General features: G+C 48.7%; 1 protein-coding gene across 1 annotated transcript in view; it reads left to right on the forward strand.

Moving 5' to 3' along the window:
* The window catches only part of pitpnm3 (PITPNM family member 3), a 232,046-nt gene that overhangs the window by 66,730 nt on the left and 145,603 nt on the right, over positions 1-19,713 (forward strand). Inside the window, 1 exon segment of the mRNA XM_055658116.1 lies at positions 8,507-8,602. Coding sequence (XP_055514091.1) covers positions 8,507-8,602 — 96 coding nt within the window.

Below are 19,713 nucleotides of genomic sequence, written 5' to 3' on the forward strand. Positions count from 1 at the left end.
TGGGTGCGAGCAGCCGAGATCCCTGCAGCCTGTCATTTCCAACTCTGCTCCCCTCCTTGCCCCCCTCCGACCCTTCACTCCAAGCAGACCTGGCTGCATAGGCAGCAACCCTTCCTGCACCACCCTCCACAAATGTGGCTTTGAGTCGAGTACACACACACACACACACACACACACACACAGACACACACACACAGACACACACACACAGCCACACACACACACACACACACACAGCCACACACACACACACACACACACACACACACACACACACACACACACACACATACAGACACACACACACACACACACACACACACACACACACACACACACACACACACACACACACACACACACACAGACACACACACACACACACACACACACACACACACACACAGACACACACACACACACACACACACACAGACACACACACACACAGACACACACACAGACACACACACACACACACACACACACACACACACACACACACACACACACACACACACACACAGACACACACACACACAAACACCACACACACACACACACTCACACACAAATCCAGGGTGAGTCTTTTTAACCACTCACTCTCACTCACTCACTCACTCACTCACTCACTCACTGCCCCCACGCTGAGCAGGCATTTAAATCCTCCCCACTGTCCAAATATTTGGATGCAAGGCAACAAAAGCAACAAATAGTTGTCGCTGAAAGGTAAGTTTTCCGGGCGAGATTGTGCGTGCTCGAATGAACACAGTGTCCGATCAAACAGGGCTGCGCTCTAGGAATGTGCATTGAATGTGTATGTGACGCTGTGATGTCTCCACCGCAGTGTTGTCTGTAATCACAGGCTTTTTTTTGTTGCAAAACCTTTCGTTCATTGTTCTTTATCTCTCCACATCACCCGTCTGTATCTCTCGGTTCCCTCATCACTAACCAGTCTGAGGAAGGGTCTCGACCCGAAACGTCGCCCATTCCTTCCCTTCTCTCCATCGACGCTGCCTGTCCCGCTGAGTTACTCCAGCTTTTTGTGTCTATCTTCGCTTGTTATTTTCTATCTGTAAAATTGTCACGTTCCTGTGGATCAAAGTAGTTGACTTTCTGTTCACACGGGGTGGGTTATCTGACCTCCTGGGCCCCTGCAATAGGGAAAGATAGATCAGGTTTAATACAGATTCCTTGCACTGTGACTTGTGTCGATCGTGTCCTGCCTGGATTATTAACGAGATAAAATGTATAAAAGGACTGGACAAGCTGGATGCAGGAATAATGTTCCCAATGATGGGGGTGGGGGGGGGGGAGGGAGGGGAGGGGGGGGGGGATCCAGAAACAGGGGGGGGGGGGGGGGGGCAGTCTAAGTATAAAGGGGAGGTCATTTAAAACTGAGATGAGAAAAAAAACTTTTTCAACCAGAGAGTTGTGAATTTGTGGAATTCACAGTAGAGGCCAATTCACTGGATGAATTTAAAAGAGAATTAGATAGAGCTCTAGGGGCTAGCGGAAGCAAGGGATATGGGGAAGAATGCACCATTGTTACTGATTGACGATGATCAGCCAATATAATGGTATATGGACACACTGATCTGTTTTGTAGTCAGTGCCTACTATGTTCTGTTGTGCTGAAGCAAAGCAAGAATTTCATTGTCCTATCAGGGACACATGACAATAAAATGGTATGTTGGCTTTCATAGCAAAAGGATTTGAGTATAGGAGCAGGGAGGTTCTACTGCAGTTGTACAGGGTCTTGGTGAGACCACACCTTGAGTATTGCGTACAGTTTTGGTCTCCAAATCTGAGGAAGGACATTATTGTCATAGAGGGAGTGCAGAGACGGTTCACCAGACTGATTCCTGGGATGTCAGGACTGTCTTATGAAGAAAGACTGGATAGACTTGGTTTATACTCTCTAGAATTTAGGAGATTGAGAGGGGATCTATAGAAATGTACAAAATTCTTAAGGGGTTGGACAGGCTAGATGCAGGAAGATTGTTCCCGATGTTGGGGAAGTCCAGGACAAGGGGTCACAGCTTAAGGATAAGGGGGAAATCCTTTAAAACCGAGATGAGAAGAACTTTTTTCACACAGAGAGTGGTGAGTCTCTGGAACTCTATGCCGCAGAGGGTAGTTGAGGCCAGTTCATTGGCTATATTTAAGAGGGAGTTAGATGCGGCCCTTGTGGCTAAGGGGATCAGAGGGTATGGAGAGAAGGCAGGTACGGGATACTGAGTTGGATGATCAGCCATGATCATATTGAATGGCGGTGCAGGCTCGAAGGGCCGAATGGCCTACTCCTGCATCTACGTCTCCATGTGTACGGAGAGGTGTGGTTTGAAATCTTAACAGGGATATTTTAACCAGTCGCGAAGGTTTGTTCTGTTCAGTTTAGTTTATTGTCACGTGGACCGAGGTACAGTGAAAAGCTTTTGTTGCGTGCTAACCAGTCAGCGGAAAGACAATACATGATTACCATCGAGCCATTTACAGTGTACAGATACATGATAAGGGAATAACGTTTAGTGCAAGGTAAAGCCAGCAAAGTCAGATCAAGGATAGTCCGAGGGACATCAGAGGTAGATAGTAGTTCAGCACTCCTCTCTGGTTGTGGTAGGATGGCTCAGTTGCCTGCTAACAGCTGGGAAGAAACTGTCCCTGGATCTGGAGGTGTGCGTTTTCACGCTTCTGTACCTTTTGCTCGATGGGAGAGGGGAGAAGAGGGAGTGGCCGGGGTGAGACTGGTCCTTGATGATGCTACTGGCCTTGCCGAGGCAGCGTGAGGTGTAGATGGAGTCAATGGAAGGGAGGGAGGTTGGTTTGTGCGATGGTCTGGGCTGCGTCCACAATTCTCCGCAATTCGCAAGATAAGTAAAAATAACTGGAGCAAGTTAGTTGTTTTCTGATAACTGTCCAAATGCTGCATCACTGCACGTCTGCTGTTATGGAGTGATAATAGAGTGTGGAAACAGGCCCTTCGGCCCAACTAACCCACACCGCTGCTGTGTACCATAGTCGTTGATTTGCCTTATCTATTTGTAGCTTTGAATTCCATGAACTAGCCCTTGCGGGTCGATGTTTTGTGTGGACAAAAATAGTTTCTGTCTGACTTTCATTGACACTGCAACTATTCAAGCTTAATGTCTCAAGATTACATCAGAAACATCAGTTATCTGTGACAGGATATTTATATTCTGCTTTATATCATTTCTTTAATGAGATTAATTACAAACTGGTGTAATATTTTACAAATACATTAAGGTCGACACGGTGGCGCAGCGGTAGAACTACTACCTTACAGCGCCAGAGACCCGGGTTCGATCCTGACTACGGGTGCTGTCTGTACGGAGTTTGCATGTTCTCCCCGCATGGGTTTTCCCGGGGTGCTCCACACTCCAAAGTCGTACAGATTTGTCGGATGGAGTTAGTGCGCGGGGTGATGCGATCGTTGGGGCCCTGTTTCTACACTGTATCTCTAAACCAAACTCTAGACAATATACGGTAGACAAAAATGCTGGAGAATCTCAGCAGGTCAGGCAGCATCTATGGAGCGAAGGAATAGGTGACGTTTCGGGTCGAGACCCTTCTTCAGACCTGAAACGTCACCTATTCCTTCACTCCATAGATGCCGCCTCACCCGCTGAGTTTCCTCCATCATTTTTGTCCACCTTCGATTTTTCCCTTCCTAAACATTTTGTCTAAACAATATGTAATCAGCCTGCAGAAGTCACTGTCATCTTAACTGATACGTTAAATGTGTTTGAATCACACATTTGCTCAGCTGTATATATTAAACTATACAAAGCAAAGTTGTCAATTTAGAGGAGTGAACTACAGATGCTGGTTTACACCAACGATAGATACAAAATGCTGGAGTCACTCAGGGGGTCAGGCAGCATCACTGGTTAATGGGTGACGTTGTGGGTCGAGACCCTTCTCCAGCCAGAGAGTCAGGGGCGAGGGAAACTGGAGGTGTGAAAAGGAGCAGAACAAATCAGAGCCGGCACCGATGATGCAGGAAAGGAGAGCCCACAATGGTCCATTGTTGGCAGTGGAAGAGGAGATAACGAAGGGGTATGAGCAGGATGAGTAGGATGGCGGAAGATGCGTCGGAAGGAACTGCAGATGCTGGTTTAAACCAAAGATAGACACAAAATGCTGGAGTAACAGCATCCCTGGGGAAAAGGAATAGGTGACGTTTCGGGGTCTGAAGAAGGGTCTCGACCCAAAACGTCACCTCTTCCTTTTCTCCCGAGATGCTGCCTGACCCGCTGAGTTACTCCAACTTTTTGTGTCTTGCTTCGGATGGAGGCAGCAACGGAAAGAGAGGGAGCGCAAATCAGCGAGACCAGCAAACGTGTTAATCTGCGTAGGAATGAACTGCTGGTTTAAGCGGAAGATAGACTCACAAAAAGCTGGAGTAACTCAGCGGGACAGGCAACATCTCTGGAGAGGAGAAATGGGTGACCTTTCGGGTCGAGATTTATTCTGCCAGTTTCAACTTTAATCTTCTTGAGCGGGAATCTCAAGCAGTCAAAGTAAACCTATAAATAGCATTGACAAATTAATTTCTGTTATTAATATTCCCAGAAAATCTTAAATCCTGGCTCTGAATCGCGACCAATCCTACCTAATCCAAGCAAGGGATTTGTCATAAGTGACGTACTTACTTAGGGAGAAGTGAAGATTTCTTCCATCTGAGCTGTTAACTGTTTGTGGTCCATGGACAGTCAACAGGAGCAACATCACTTCAACGGCATCTCATAGCAACATAGAAAATAGGTGCAGGAGGAGGCCATTCGGCCCATCGAGCCAGTACTGCCATTCAATATGATCATCTTTGGATCTTTGATCTTCATGCCTCCTGCACCATCTCTGTGCCTGAGGGAGCAATAGACAATAGGTGCAGGAGTAGGCCATTCGGCCCTTCGAGCCAGCACTGCCATTCAATGTGATCATGGCTGATCATCCCCAATCAGTATCCCGTTCCTGCCTTCTCCCCATATTCCCTGACTCCGCTATCTTTAAGAGCCCTATCTAGCTCTCTCTTGAAAGCATCCAGAGAACCAGCCTCCACCGAGGCAGAGAATTCCACAGACTCACCGCTCTCTGTGTGAAAAAGTGTTTCCTCGTCTTCGATCTAAATGGCTTATCCCTTATTCTTAAACTGTGGCCCCTGGCCCTGGACTCCCCCAACATCGGGAACATGTTTCCTGCATCCAGCAGGAAGGTCTCCATTAGCTTCCAAGATGGCGCCCAACCCCGGGTGATTATTTACGTGCTGGCCACAGGGGCCGGTCCACAATCACGCACGACGATCGCTCCGCGCTCTTAAATCTCCACTCCGGGAAATTCCTCTCATCCTGTATCTGTACACTGTGGATGGGTCGATTGTGGTCGCGTATGGCCTTTCCACTGGCCGAATAGCACGCAACGGAAAGCTTTTCACTGTACCTCGGTACACGTGACAATAAACTAAACTGATCGATGCCGGGCCTCTGCTGAAGGTTGCAGTGACTCACCCACCTTCTGGTTTATACGCTTCTGGTCAGTGACTCTGTCTGTAATCAGCCGTGTAGCTCTGTGATTCGAGCCACATTGCAACGTAAAGGTTAGCACAGGCAGAGTGGAACGAGAGAATGATTTCAAAACACACCAAGCTTGTTTGTTTTTACTGTGTGCATGTGTGTGCGTATGTATATATATATATATATATATATATGTGCGTGTGTGGGCATGTGTGTGCGTATGTGTATATATATATATATATATAGTGAAATATATATATACATATATACATATATACATATATACATAGTGAAATATATATATATATATATGTGTGTGTGTGTGTTTTATATGTGTTATACATATATATATATGTGTGTGTGTGTGTGTGATATATATATATATATATATATATATGATATATATATATATATGTGTGTGTGTGTGTGTGTGTGTGTGTGTGTATATATGTGTGTGTGTGTGTGTGTGTGTATGTGTGTGTGTATATATGTGTGTGTGTGTGTGTGTATATATATATATGTGTGTGTGTGTATAATATATATATGTGTGTGTGACAGGACTGTTCGGACTGAGACAAGGAGGAAAGGATTTCGACCCGAAACGTCACCCATTCCTTCTCTCCGGAGATGCTGCCTCACCCTCTGAGTTACTCCGGCATTTTGTGTCTACCTTTGATTTAAACCAGCATCTGCAGTTCTTTCTTATACATAAGATGATGGGGGGGATGGAGACGCATCAAAGGGTTACATGACACAACTGTGCAGTGACATTATTGAACATATAATCACACGTACAGGCAGCGCCATTTTTTGATGGCATTATTCAAAGTCCACAAAGTCCGGTTGGCCACGCGCGCTCGAACCGACGTCCCTCTCCTCTCCTCTCCTCTCCTCGCCTCGCCCGGCCATCTTGGTGTCCCGATGGGAGGGGGAGGGCCTCCTGCAGCCCATCTTGACGGCATTACTCCAGCTCTCCCTCCTTCCTACATATGACATGTCATATCAGACAATAGACAATAGACAATAGGTGCAGGAGTACGCCATTTGGCCCTTCGATATTGTTCACGAGATTTTCATGGTGGGACCTATTAGTTTTGCAGATTCACTGGAGTATTTAGTGGGCAGTCACGGTGGCGCAGTGGTAGAGTTGCTGCCTCACGGCGCTTACACCGCCAGAGACCCGGGTTCGATCCCGACTACGGAGTTTGTACGTGCGTTGTCCCCGCGACCTGCGTGGATCTTCTCCGAGATCTTCCGTTTCCTCCGACACTCCAAAGACGTGCATGTTTGCAGGTTAATTGGCTTGGTGTAAATGTAAAAATAGTCCCCAGTGTGTGTAGTCGGGTGGTGTTAATGGATGGCTGGTCGGCACGGACTCGGTGGGCCGAAGGGCCTATTTTGATTCAGCGCTGTATCTCTAAACTAAACATAAACTAACCTTTGTTTTTAAATTTCAAAATAGACTTTATTTAAGTAATAAATATATACAATACATGAACTGTGCAAAAAAATTAATCCGACATTTTCGGAGGTTATACACACTTTCACCACTGTTTACACTCATTGCTCAAATTTCACAAATTTAACCCCGTCCCTGCCCCCTCATGTGGCCCACTGCCGTGGAATCCCTTCCCTTATTTTGAGGGGCGTCTCCACCACACCCTACCCCCTCCCCCTCCATTGTCCAGCAGCGGAAGGACCCTAGACTGCGGTCCTCCCCCACCGAGCCTTGGCGTTGGCTGCACCAAGCTTCAGTGCGTCCCTCAGCACGTACTCCTGCAGCCTGCAGCGGGTCAGTCGGCAACATTCCCTGACGGACATCTCGCTCCGCTGACCAAAGAGCATCTTTCACCGAGTTGATGACCTTCCAGCAGCACTCGATGTCAGTCTCTGAATGCGCCCCTGGGAACAGTCCGCAGATCCACAGAGTCCCCTTTGACGGAGCTGTTCTGGATAAATCGTGACAGGGACCCCTGCAGACCTCTCCAGACTCTCTTTGCAAATCCACACTCTGCAAAGAGGTGGGCAACCGTCTCCTCTCCACCGCAACCGTCCCGAGGGCAACGTGCGCTGGTAGTGAGGTTCCGGCGGTGCAGGAAAGATCTGACTGAGAGGGCTCCCCTCACCGCCAGCCAAGCCAGGTCTTGGTGCTTGTTGGTGAGTTCTGGTGATGAGGCATTTTGCCAGACAAGTTGTGCAGTCTGCTCTGGGAACCACGCCACCAGATCCATGGAGTCCTTTCCCTGCAGTGCCTGCAGGACATTCCATGCTGACCACTGCCCGATGGACTTGTGGTCAAAGGTGTTGGTCCGGAAGAACCTTTCCACAAACGACAGATGGGGCGGCAATGTCCAGCTGACTGGCACATTGCGTGGCATCTACGCCAGGCCCATCCTTCGCAACACCGGGGACAGGTAGAACCTCAGCAGGTAGTGACACTTGGTGCCCACGTGCCTTGGCTCTACGCCCCGCCTGATGCAGCCACACACAAAGGTGGCCATCAGGGTGAGGGCGACGTTGGGCACGCTTTTACCCCCGTTGTCTGCCGACTTGTACATTGTGGCCCGTCGCACCCGGTCCATCCTCGACCCCCAGATGAACTGGAATACAGCCCGGGTGATCCCTGGGAGGCAGGGACTGGCTTGTGCCAAGTACAGCAGCCCCATGAGCACCTCATACCAGTGGCCACAGTATTCCCCGCTATGGAGAGGGAGTGTTGCGTCCACAGCTCCAGCTTCTTCCCCACCTTGGCTATCCGCTCCAGCCATTTTTTGTCACACGCCTCAGTCCCCCCCCCCCCCCCCCCCCCCCCCCCCCCCAACCAGATCCCCAGCACCCTCAAAAAGTCAGGCTTGATGGTGAAGGGGACAGAAGATCGGTCGGGCCAGTTGGTCAGAGGTAACTAATCTGTCAAACGCATGTGCACGTACTGGGCTAGTGTGCACTGACTGACCTCTCTCTTCCTGTTGCAGCTGCCTCTTGTCGATACGCCAACATGCCGTGGCGTATGCAGAACCTCGTGCACGACTCCGGCGGCAGCTCAGACGATGAATTCTTCGATGCGCGAGGTTTGTGGCTCCGCTACTAGTTGCGAAGGATCCCGGTTGCTAAACATACTCGCTAATAGAGTATGATTATGATTGTGATTGGAGTCATAGTGATACAGTGTAGAAACAGCCTCTTCAGCCCAACTTGCCCACACCGGCCAACATGTCCCAGCTACACTAGTCCCACCTGCCCACCTTTGGCCCATATCCCTCTAAACCTATCCTATCCATGTACCTGTCCAAATATAGAAACATAGAAAATTGGTGCAGGAGGAGGCCATTCGGCCCTTCGAGCCAGCACCGCCATTCATTGTGACCATGGCTGATCGTCCCCAATCAATAACCCGTGCCTGTCTTCTCCCCATATCACTTGATTCCATTAGCCCCTAGAGCTCTATCTAACTCTTCTCTTAAATCCATCCAGTGATTTGGCCTTCACTGCCCTCTGTGGCAGGGAATTCCACAAATTCACAACTCTTTGTGTGAAAAAGTTTATTCTAACCTCTGTTGTAAATGGCCTCCCCTTTATTCTAATGTTCCTTAAACTTTTTGATGGTCCCTGCCTCAACTACCTCCTCTGGGCAGCTCGTTCCATACACCCACCACCCTTCGTGTGAGAAAGATACCCCACAGATTCCCATCAAATCCTCCCCACCCTGTCACCTTAACCCTTTTCCCTTTGGTTTCCGATTCCCCGACTCTGGCCAAAAGGCGTTTACCTGATCTACTCCGTTATATAAACCTGTCCTAACCATGTACATTTCAAAATGTCTCTTAAACATCGAGATAGCAACCTTCCCCAACTACCTCCTCTGGCTTGCCTAGGAAGGAACTGCAGATGCTGGTTTAAACCGAAGATAATCAGAAAAAAGCTGGAGTAACTCAGTGGGACAGGCAGCGTCTCTGGCGAAAAGGAATAGGGTCTTGATGTTTCGGGTCGAGACCTTCCTTCAGACACCTCGTTCCGTACACCCACCACACTTTGGGTGAAAAAAGTCACCCCTCTGGCTCCTGTTAAATCTTTTCCCCCCTCGCCTGAAACCTACGGTATGTCGACGAATCTCGCTTCCCCTACTCGGGCCAAAACTCCTCAGCTGGCCCCGCCGGCTGGGTTTTGTGTGCAGTCCAGCACCCGGGGCCAACTCATCTTTCACCCAGCCACGGCCGAGTCGGTCAACGAATTGCCGTCGGGAATTTGTCCCGTATTTTGACCTTTTGTACTTTATTTGGGAGTGAGAACGTTGGCGACCCGACTATCAGGGAACCTCCCGGCCTGATGTCATCTGGTGCTGGCTCCCTTTGGTCCTGGGCTCTTCCTGCTTCCTGTTCCTCCTCCCTTCTTCAACCAGTCTGAAGAACGTTCCCAACCAGAAATGTCCACGTAAACCTGCCCATTTTCTCCAGAGATGCTGCCTGACCCGCTGAGTTACTCTAACAATTTTGTGTCTATCTCGGCTAAATAACTTGCTTTCTGCTTGCAGTTTAGTTTTCAATCTCCTGTGTTATATATTCAGGCCTTTGGCTAATCTGTGCAGTTCAGATTGACCCATGACCATGTGGCAACCTCGAGCTGATTGCAATTGTTTGAATATTTATTTAGAACATAAAACATAGAGCAGTGCAGAGCAAGAACATATCTGATGAAGGATGTGCTGGCTCTGGCGAGGAGGTTTACAAGAATGATTCCAGGAATGAATGGGTGGGCATATGACGAGCATTTGACAGCACTAAGCCTGTACTTGCTGGAGTTTAGAAGAATGAGAAGGGGGGACCTCATTGAAACTTACAGAACAATGAAAGGCTTGGATAGAGTGGATGTGGAAAGGATGTTTCCACTGGTGGGAGAGTCTAGGACCAGAGGTCACAGACTCAGAATTAAAGGGCACTGTTTTTAGAAAGGAGGTGAGGAGGAACTTCTTTAGTCAGAGGGTGGTGAATCTGAGGAACTCATTGTCACAGAGGGCTGTGGAGGCCAAGTCAGTGGATATTTTTAAGTCAGAGAATAGACAAATTCTTGATTGGAACGTGTGTCAGGGGTTATGGGGAGAAGGCAGGAAAATGGGATTAAGATGCAGAGATCAGCCATGATTGAATGGCGGAGTGGACTTGATGGGCCTAATTCTACTCCTATAACTTGTGAACAGGCCCTTCGGCCCACAATGTTTGTACCGAACACGAGGCCAAGGTCATCTCTTATCTACCTGCACATAATCCATATCCCTCTATTCCCTGCTCTGCCCAAATGTTGCTTAAAACTGTATCAGCTTCAACCACAACCCTGGCAGCGTGTTCCAGGCACTCACCACCCTCTGTGTAAAAACAAAATTACCCCGCACACCTTCTTTAAACTTTGCCCCTCTCACCTTAAAACTGTGCCCTTTAGTATTTGACTTTTCCATCCTGAGAAAATGGTTCTGACTGTCGAGCCATCTCTGCCTCTCATAATTGTATGTACGTCTATCAGGCCTGTATGTTAATCAACGTTAATTATTCTATCTGGTAAAGTATTTGGAAATATTTGGGGAATAAAATGCCCCTAGCTGATATTATTTGTCGACACACAAGAGACTGCAGATGTTGAAATATTGAGCAGAAACTAGCATTAGTTGGCAATGTCTTAATTCAATTTTTTTTTCGAAACTAAGGGGGGGGGCGGCCACGGTGGCGCAGCGGTGGAGTTGCTGCCTTACAGCGCTTACAGCGCCAGAGACCCAGGTTCGATCCCGACTACGGGCGCTGTCTGCAGGGAGTTTGTACGTTCTCCCCGTGACCCGCGTGGGTTTTCTCCGAGATCTCCCGTCTCCTCCCACACTCCAGAGCCGTACAGGATTGTAGGTGAATTAGTTTGGTATAAATGTGAATTGTCCCTGGTGTGTGTGTAGGATAGTGTTAGTGCGCGGGGATCGCTGGTCGGCACGGACTCGGTGGGCCGAAGGGCCTGTTTCCGTGCTGTATCTCTAAATGAAACTAAACTATAACAAGGAAGCAGCCAATCAAAGATACTTAGAAAGCGGGGCCAATTAAGATGGAAGTAGCAAAGAAATTTAGTTTAGTTTTGTTTATTGTCACGTGTACTGAGGTACAGTGAAAAGCTTTTGTGGTTGTGTGCTATCCAGTTGGTGGAAAGACTATACATGATTACAGTCACGTTGACCACGGTGTACAAATGCACTTACAAATGTAAATGCGTTTTATAATTTTAAAATTCTATGATTCATCTTCCATTTCTGTTTTAGTTTAGTTTTATTTTAGTGATACAGCACGGAAACAGGCCTCTTATTCCGCTGAGTCCGCGCCGGCCAGCGATCCCCACACACTAACACTACCCCACACACACTTGGGACAATTTACATTCATACCAAGCCAATTAACACATAAACCTGCACGTCTTTGGAGTGTGGGAGGAAACCGAAGATCTCAGAGAAAACCCGGGCGGTCGTGGGGAGAACGTGCAAACTCCGTACAGGCAGCGTCTCTGGAGAAAAGGAATAGGTGACGTTTCATGTCAAGACCCTTTTTCAGGCTAACAAAGGTGCTGGTTATTGCACAGAAGGACACAGAGTGCTGGAGTAACTCAGCGGGCCAGGCAGCTTCCCTGGGGAACGTGGATAGGCGACGTTTTGGGTGGGGGCCCTTCTTCAGACTCTGAGGTGCTTCCCCCCTCCCCCTCCCCTTCAATTCACGGGCACTGTGGTTCAGTTTAGTTTATTTTCTCGTGTACCGAGGTTGCAGCGAAAAGCATTTGTTGCGCGCTACCCACTTATCATTAAGGGTTTGGACACGCTAGAGGCAGGAAACATGCTCCCGATGTTGGGGGAGTCCAGAACCAGGGGCCACAGTTTAAGAATAAGGGGTAAGCCATTTAGAACGGAGACGAGGAAACACGTTTTCTCACAGAGAGTTGTGAGTCTGTGGAATTCTCTGCCTCAGGAGGCGGTGGAGGCCGGTTCTCTGGATACTTTCAAGACAGAGCTAGATAGGGCTCTTAAAGATAGCGGAGTCAGGGGATATGGGGAGAAGGCAGGAACGGGGTACTGATTGTGGATGATCAGCCATGATCACATTGAATGGCAGTGCTGGCTTGAAGGGCCGAATGGCCTATTCCTGCTCCTACTGTCTATTGTCTATTAGCGGAAAGATAATACTTGATTGAAGCCAAGCAGTGTACAGACACGTGATAAAATGAAATAAGGTGAATAACATTTGTGCAAGATAAAGTCCAACCAAAGGTAGCCCGATTAGGTAGGTAGTAGCCTCACACTGCTCTCTAGTTGTTGGTAGGATGGTTGTGGGCCGAAGGGCCTGTTTCATGTTCTGCGATGCCGTCTCAATTATCAGGTTGCTGCTGACAGTTTTGTTTTCACACACCACTGTGTAACTTTGATCCGACCCTTTCCCCGGCCAGACCACTAACCAACTCGTGTTTAAGAGCAACGTGGAAGAAACCTGTGAGAATTGAAATGTAATGTCAGGTTCTTCAGTGTAATCACTAGGGGATCTGCTACTCTTTTTGATTCGGTGCCTGATCCAGTTGCTGTCATTTGCCTCTAAAGGTGTTGCATTGAAGTGCTCCTTAAATTGAAACCACATCTACAAAAGTGATATCCTTTTCCTCTCTGCTGTGTGAGTAAATTAGGCCTCTGATGTTACGCCTCTGTGAATCCCTCTTAAGAGGATCAGTGGAGCAGCTGCCTCGCGGTGCCAGAGACCCAGGTTCGATCCTGACCTCGGGGTGCTGCCTGTGTGTGTGTGTGGGGTTTGCATGTTCCACCCGTGACCGCGTGGGTTTCCTCTGGGCGTTTCGGTTTCCTCCCACATCCCAAAGACGTGCGGGAGGGGGACGGTAGGTTAATTGGCCCTCTGTAAATTGCCCCCAGTGTGCAGGGTGGATGAGAAAGTGGGACAACACAGAGCTAGTGTGAACGGGGCATCGCTGGTCAGCACGGACTCAGTGGGCCGAATGGCCTGTTTCCATGCTGTATCTCTGAACTAAACTAAAGGTAGGAAAGTAGCCAATCTTTGGATTACATGGCACCTAAAATGATGGCGTCACAGTGGCGCAGCGGTGGAGCTGCTGCCTCACAGCGCCAGAGACCCGGGTTCGATCCCGACTACGGGTGCTGTCTGTACGGAGTTTGCACGTTCTCCCCATGACCGCCTGGGTTTTCTCCGAGATCTTCGGTTTCTTCCCACGCTCCAAAGGCGTGCAGGTTTGTAGGTTAATTGGCTTGGTATAAATGTAAATTGTCCCTAGTGTGTGCAGGATAGTTTTAAGGGCCTGTGACACTTGCCGATTTTTTTCGGCGACTGCCGGCATCATATCAGTGTCGCCAAAAGATATTGAACATTTCAAAATCCAGCAGCGCCAAAATAAAATGTTGCGACGCTTGAAAAAACGCCGCACGTCAATACGTCATCACGCCGATGACCTGATACATCGGTCAATGACGCCGGCAGTCCCCGAAAAAACCGGCAAGTGGGACAGGCCCTTTAGTGTGCGGGGATCGCCGGTCGGTGCGGACTCGGTGGGCCGAAGGGCCTGTTTCCACTCTGTATCTCTAAACTATAGTAAAAAAACAAACTAGACTGTGATGGTTACCTATTAATCAGGTCTCTCCCTTAATAGCTGTGCGCTGGTATTTGCCGCGCGTGCCTGGATAATCATGGCTGCCTGAATAGTGCTTCCCCTTCCCATCTGCCGATGATGAATGATTATTGTCCCATCAGCAGCATCTCGGAACAGACGCGACAGCTATTAGAAATGGAAACAAAACGATGGCGTGTGACATTGAATGCAACAACAAGCTGATTATCCAGTGCCAAAGGGCACAGAATTAATGAAAATGAATCGACAGTAATAATGAAACTCACAATGCCCATTTTGAAATGTGTTCCGGCACACACATAAATAGCTCGCATTTTGGAGCTGTTTAAATTAGAGATACAGCATGGAAACCACCCCTTCATCAGACTGATGAAGAGCCTCAATCTGTTCCTTCTCTGCAGAGATGGTGCCTGTCCCGCTGAGTTACTCCAGCATTTTGTGTCTGTCTTCGATGTAAAACCAGTTCCTTCTTACACGTGGAAACAGGCCCTTCGGCCCGCTGAGTCCATGCCGACCATCGATCACCCGTCCACACTAGTTCTATGTTATCCCACTTTCCCATCCATTCTCCATACACCGGAGGACTTTTACAGAGGACCAAATTAATTCACAGACCCGCACGTCTTTGGGATGTGAGGGGGGAAACCGGAGCACCCAGAGAAAACCCACGTGGTCCCGGGGAGAATGTGCACCATTTTAAAATTGTATTCTCTGAATTGCATCCTGAATATCACATATGTAACATGAAGCAGGAAGTCGTAAAGCTTGCAGAAGAATAATAGCTATCTTGACAACGAGCTTTTTGAAAGCAGAACTCAAATGGGCAAGTTTGCCAACAACTATAACCTGAATACTTTAGAGACTTTTATTTCTGTTTGTGGTGCAGTGCAGTCTTTACTTTCAGAATTGAAATAGGGGGCCATTTAAAATGAGTTATGACAGGTTGCTATTGTAAAGAACCCTTTAGTAAATTTGTCAATGGAACTATAAACAATTGGGGCACCATTGAAACAAAAGGGAATTAATTTTCCCTGCAAAGAATGATATATTTATTTAGTAATGGCTTCCCAAAACACTTTGCGGTCATATATATTTATATATATACTAGACCAAGTGCAGACCCGTTGGGTCTGTTCCCGCAACGCCCGGTTGCGAGGGGAGGGGGCGGCCTGAGGCATCACACACACACACACACACACACACACACACACACACACACACACACACACACACACACACACACACACACACACACACACACACACACACACACACACACACACACACACACACACACACAAACACACACACACACACACACACACACACACACACACCACCCCCATTGATATTATATTAAGAAGGGAAGGAGGAGAGGGGTAGGGCCACCCAGCAGCCTCAGCTCCAAGGCCTCGCACCCTCGGCGCTTCAGACCCCGAGTGAGGGGAGGGGGGTGGGAGGGGGAGGGTGGAGTGTGATCCCGAGTGAACCTGCGGGCCGCCAGCGAGGACGGCGAAAGGCAGCGGGGGGAGCAGCCGATCTGTGGCTTCCACCAGTGTGACAGAGCCGGGCACAGGAGAGCCGGACGGCAGCTGGGGCACGCGATGAGAAGGTGGCCAGCGGGAGGCGAAAAAAATGACTGAGGGGGGGGGTGGGGGTGAAGGATTTTAATTAAAATGTGTACAGAAAAATGAGGAGTGGATTTGCGAATGCAAAAGATTCAGATTCAGATTCAATTTTAATTGTCATTGTCAGTGTACAGTACAGAGACAACGAAATGCATTTAGCAACTCCCTGGAAGAGCGACATAGCAAATATTTGAATTTGAATAAATTTGATTTGAATAAATAGTAATAAGTGTCCGGGGGGGTGGTGGTGATTGGCAGTCACCGAGGTACGTTGTTGAGTAGAGTGACAGCCGCCGGGAAGAAGCTGTTCCTCGACCTGCTGGTTCGGCAACGGAGAGACCTGTAGCGCCTCCCGGATGGTAGGAGGGTAAACAGTCCATGGTTGGGGTGAGAGCAGTCCTTGGCGATGCTGAGCGCCCTCCGCAGACAGCGCTTGCTTTGGACAGACTCAATGGAGGGGAGCGAGGAACCGGTGATGCGTTGGGCAATTTTCACCACCCTCTGCAATGCCTTCCGGTCGGAGACAGAGCAGTTGCCATACCATACTGTGATGCAGTTGGTAAGGATAAGATCAAAAGTGAAATCGCTAGCAAAATGGTCAAATTCTCGGCGTTTTTGCGTCTGGTTTTTGCGTATATTAGCAGTGTGCGAAATGAAGTTCTATTGCCAGATATGCAGATGAATGATGCTGAAGGTAGGTACAAAGTGCCGGAGTAACTCAGCGGGACAGGCAGCATCTCTGGAGAGAAGGAATGGGTGACATTTCGGGTCGAGACCCTTCTTTCCTGATGCTGGTCGGTTTTCCGGGGGGTTGGGTTAATGTAGGAATGTTGTCGTGTTCATAAGTTCTAGGGGCAGAATAAGGCCATTTGGCCCGTCAAGTCTACCCCGCCATTCAATCACGGCTGATCTATCTCTCCCTCTCAACCCCATTCTCCTGCCTTCTCCCCATAACCCCTGACACCCGTACTGATCAAAAATCTGTCAATCTCTGCCTTGAAAATACCCAAAGACTTGGCCTCCACAGCCGTCTGTGGCAATGAATTCCACAGATTCACCACCCTCTGACGATAGAGATTCCTCCTCATCTCCTTTCTAAAGGTGCGTCCTTTTATTCCGAGGCTGTGGCATCTGGTCCTAGACTCTCCCACTAGTGGAAACATCCTCTCCATAGCCACTCTATCCAGGCCTTTCACTATTGGATAGGTTTCAATGAGTTCCCCCTCATCCTCGTGAACTCCAGCGAGTACAGGCCTCAGTCATCAATATAATATTGTTGGAAATACCTTCCCAGTTGAGTGCTATTTTTTGAGTTCCGGGTTGTGAAATTTACAATGAACATCGATGAGCATTTTAAACAAGAACGTTTAAAGAAAAAAAGTTTCTTTGGAAAAGAAAATGGGATTTGCAGATCTGTTAAGAACCGTGTTGTTTCCACAGATAAGATTTCTATGTTTCTATCTACACTGGCTGGATATACGAGAGAGTTAGATAGAGAGCTCTAGGGGCTAGTGGAATCAAGGGATATGGGAAGAAGGCAGGCACGGGTTATTGATTGGGGACGATTACAATGAATGGCGGTGCTGGCTCGAAGGGCCAAATGGCCTCCTCCTGTGCCTAGTTTCTATGTTTCTAAGAAAGGTCTATCGCCAATATCACATCATTTAAAAAAAAATTTGCATCATATTTGCTACTTCATTTTTCTAGTGGAGTTTTCAGCGGTCGTTACCATGGTGATTCTCAAATAACTTTTCCCTGTTGTACTTTATCTATAATTAAATAATTGTACGGACTGCTTGGGGTATTTCCTTCCGATTCTTTGCGAAATCCCTGGTTAAAAAGCTTTGCAAAGTTGTCCTGAATTGTACTGGAGAGGAGGTGTACTCCTGTTGGTGTTTATTGTGGCTGTTCGCTTCTCAACAATCTTGAAGTCTTGTGGGCAGGAGGGAACTGCAGATGCTGATTTGTACTGAAGATAGATACAAAATGCTTTAGTAACTCAGCGGGTCAGGCAGCGTCTTTTTTTATGTTTAGTTTAGAGATACAGCGCGGAAACAGGCCCTTCGGCCCACCGGGTCCAAGCCGACCAGCGATCCCCGCACATTATCACTATCCTACACCCACTAGAAACAATTTTTACATTTACCAAGCCAATTATCAGATTCAGATTCAGATTCAGATTCAATTTTAATTGTCATTGTCAGTGTACAGTACAGAGACAACGAAATGCATTTAGCATCTCCCTTGAAGAGCGACATAGCAAACGATTTGAATAAAAAATAAATAATAAGTGTCCGGGGGGGGGGGGTGATTGGCAGTCACCGAGGTACGTTGTTTAGTAGAGTGACAGCCGCCGGAAAGAAGCTGTTCCTCGACCTGCTGGTTCGGCAACGGAGAGACCTGTAGCGCCTCCCGGATGGTAGGAGGGTAAACAGTCCATGGTTGGGGTGAGAGCAGTCCTTGGCGATGCTGAGCGCCCTCCGCAGACAGCGCTTGCTTTGGACAGACTCAATGGAGGGGAGCGTGGAACCGGTGATGCGTTGGGCAATTTTCACCACCCTCTGCAGTGCCTTCCGGTCGGAGACAGAGCAGTTGCCATACCATACTGTGAGCAGTTGGTAAGGATGCTCTCGATGGTGCAGCGGTAGAAGTTCACCAGGATCTGAGGAGACAGATGGACCTTCTTCAGTCTCCTCAGGAAGAAGAGACGCTGATGAGCCTTCTTGATCAGAGTAGAGGTATTGTGGGTCCAAGAGAGGTCATCGGAGATGTTGACTCCCAGGAACCTGAAGCTAGAAACACGTTCCACCTCCGTCCCGTTAATGTGGATGGGGGTGTGCGTGCCACCTCTGGACTTCCTGAAGTCTACAATGAGCTCCTTGGTCTTCTTGGAGTTAAGGGCCAGGTTGTTGTCAGCGCACCATGCTGCTAAGTGCTGGACCTCCTCCCTGTAGGCCAGCTCATCGTTGTTGCTGATGAGGCCAATCACTGTTGTATCATCTGCATACTTGATGATGGTGTTAGTACCATGTACAGGTGTGCAGTCATAGGTGAAGAGGGAGTAGAGGAGGGGGCTCAGCACACAGCCCTGAGGAACGCCGGTGTTCAGGGTGAGGGTTGAAGAGGTGTGCTTGTCTAACCTCACAGACTGGGGTCTGTTGGGTAGAAAGTCCAGTATCCAGTTGCAGAGAGGAGGGGTCGATGCCCAGGTTACCGAGTTTGGTGATCAGTTTTGATGGAATAATGGTGTTGAATGCTGAGCTGTAATCGATGAACAGCATTCTTACATAAGTGTCTCTGTTGTCAAGGTGGGAGAGGGCGGAGTGAAGTGCCGTTGAGATGGCATCCTCCGTACTCCTGTTCTTGCGGTAGGCAAACTGATAGGGATCCAGTGTGGGGGGTAGGCAGCTTTTGAGGTGTGCCAGGACCAGCCTCTCGAAGCACTTGGTGATGATGGGGGTAAGTGCAACTGGGCGGAAGTCGTTGAGGCTTGCCGCAGTGGAGTGTTTTGGCACTGGCACGATGGAGGTGGCTTTAAGGCAAGTGGGGACAACTGCTTGGGCAAGTGACAGGTTGAAGATGTCAGTCCAGACGTCTGTCAGCTGCGCAGCACAGGCACTGAGCACGCGCCCGGGGATGCCGTCAGGGCCAGCAGCCTTACGTTAACCTACAAACCTACAAACCTGCACGTCTTTGGAGTGTGGGAGGAAACCGAAGATCTCGGAGGAAACCCACGCAGGTCACGGGGAGAACGTGCAAACTCCGTATAGAGAGCGCCCGAGTCGGGATCGAACCCGGGTCTCCAGGCGCTGCATTGGCTGTGAGGCAGCAACTCTACCGCTGCACCACCGTGCTGCCCTATCTCTGGAGAGAAGGAATAGGTGACGTTTCGGGTCGAG

The sequence above is a fragment of the Leucoraja erinacea genome, chromosome 28, assembly GCF_028641065.1.
Source record: "Leucoraja erinacea ecotype New England chromosome 28, Leri_hhj_1, whole genome shotgun sequence".
In the NCBI taxonomy this organism is placed as follows: Eukaryota; Metazoa; Chordata; class Chondrichthyes; order Rajiformes; family Rajidae; genus Leucoraja; species Leucoraja erinaceus.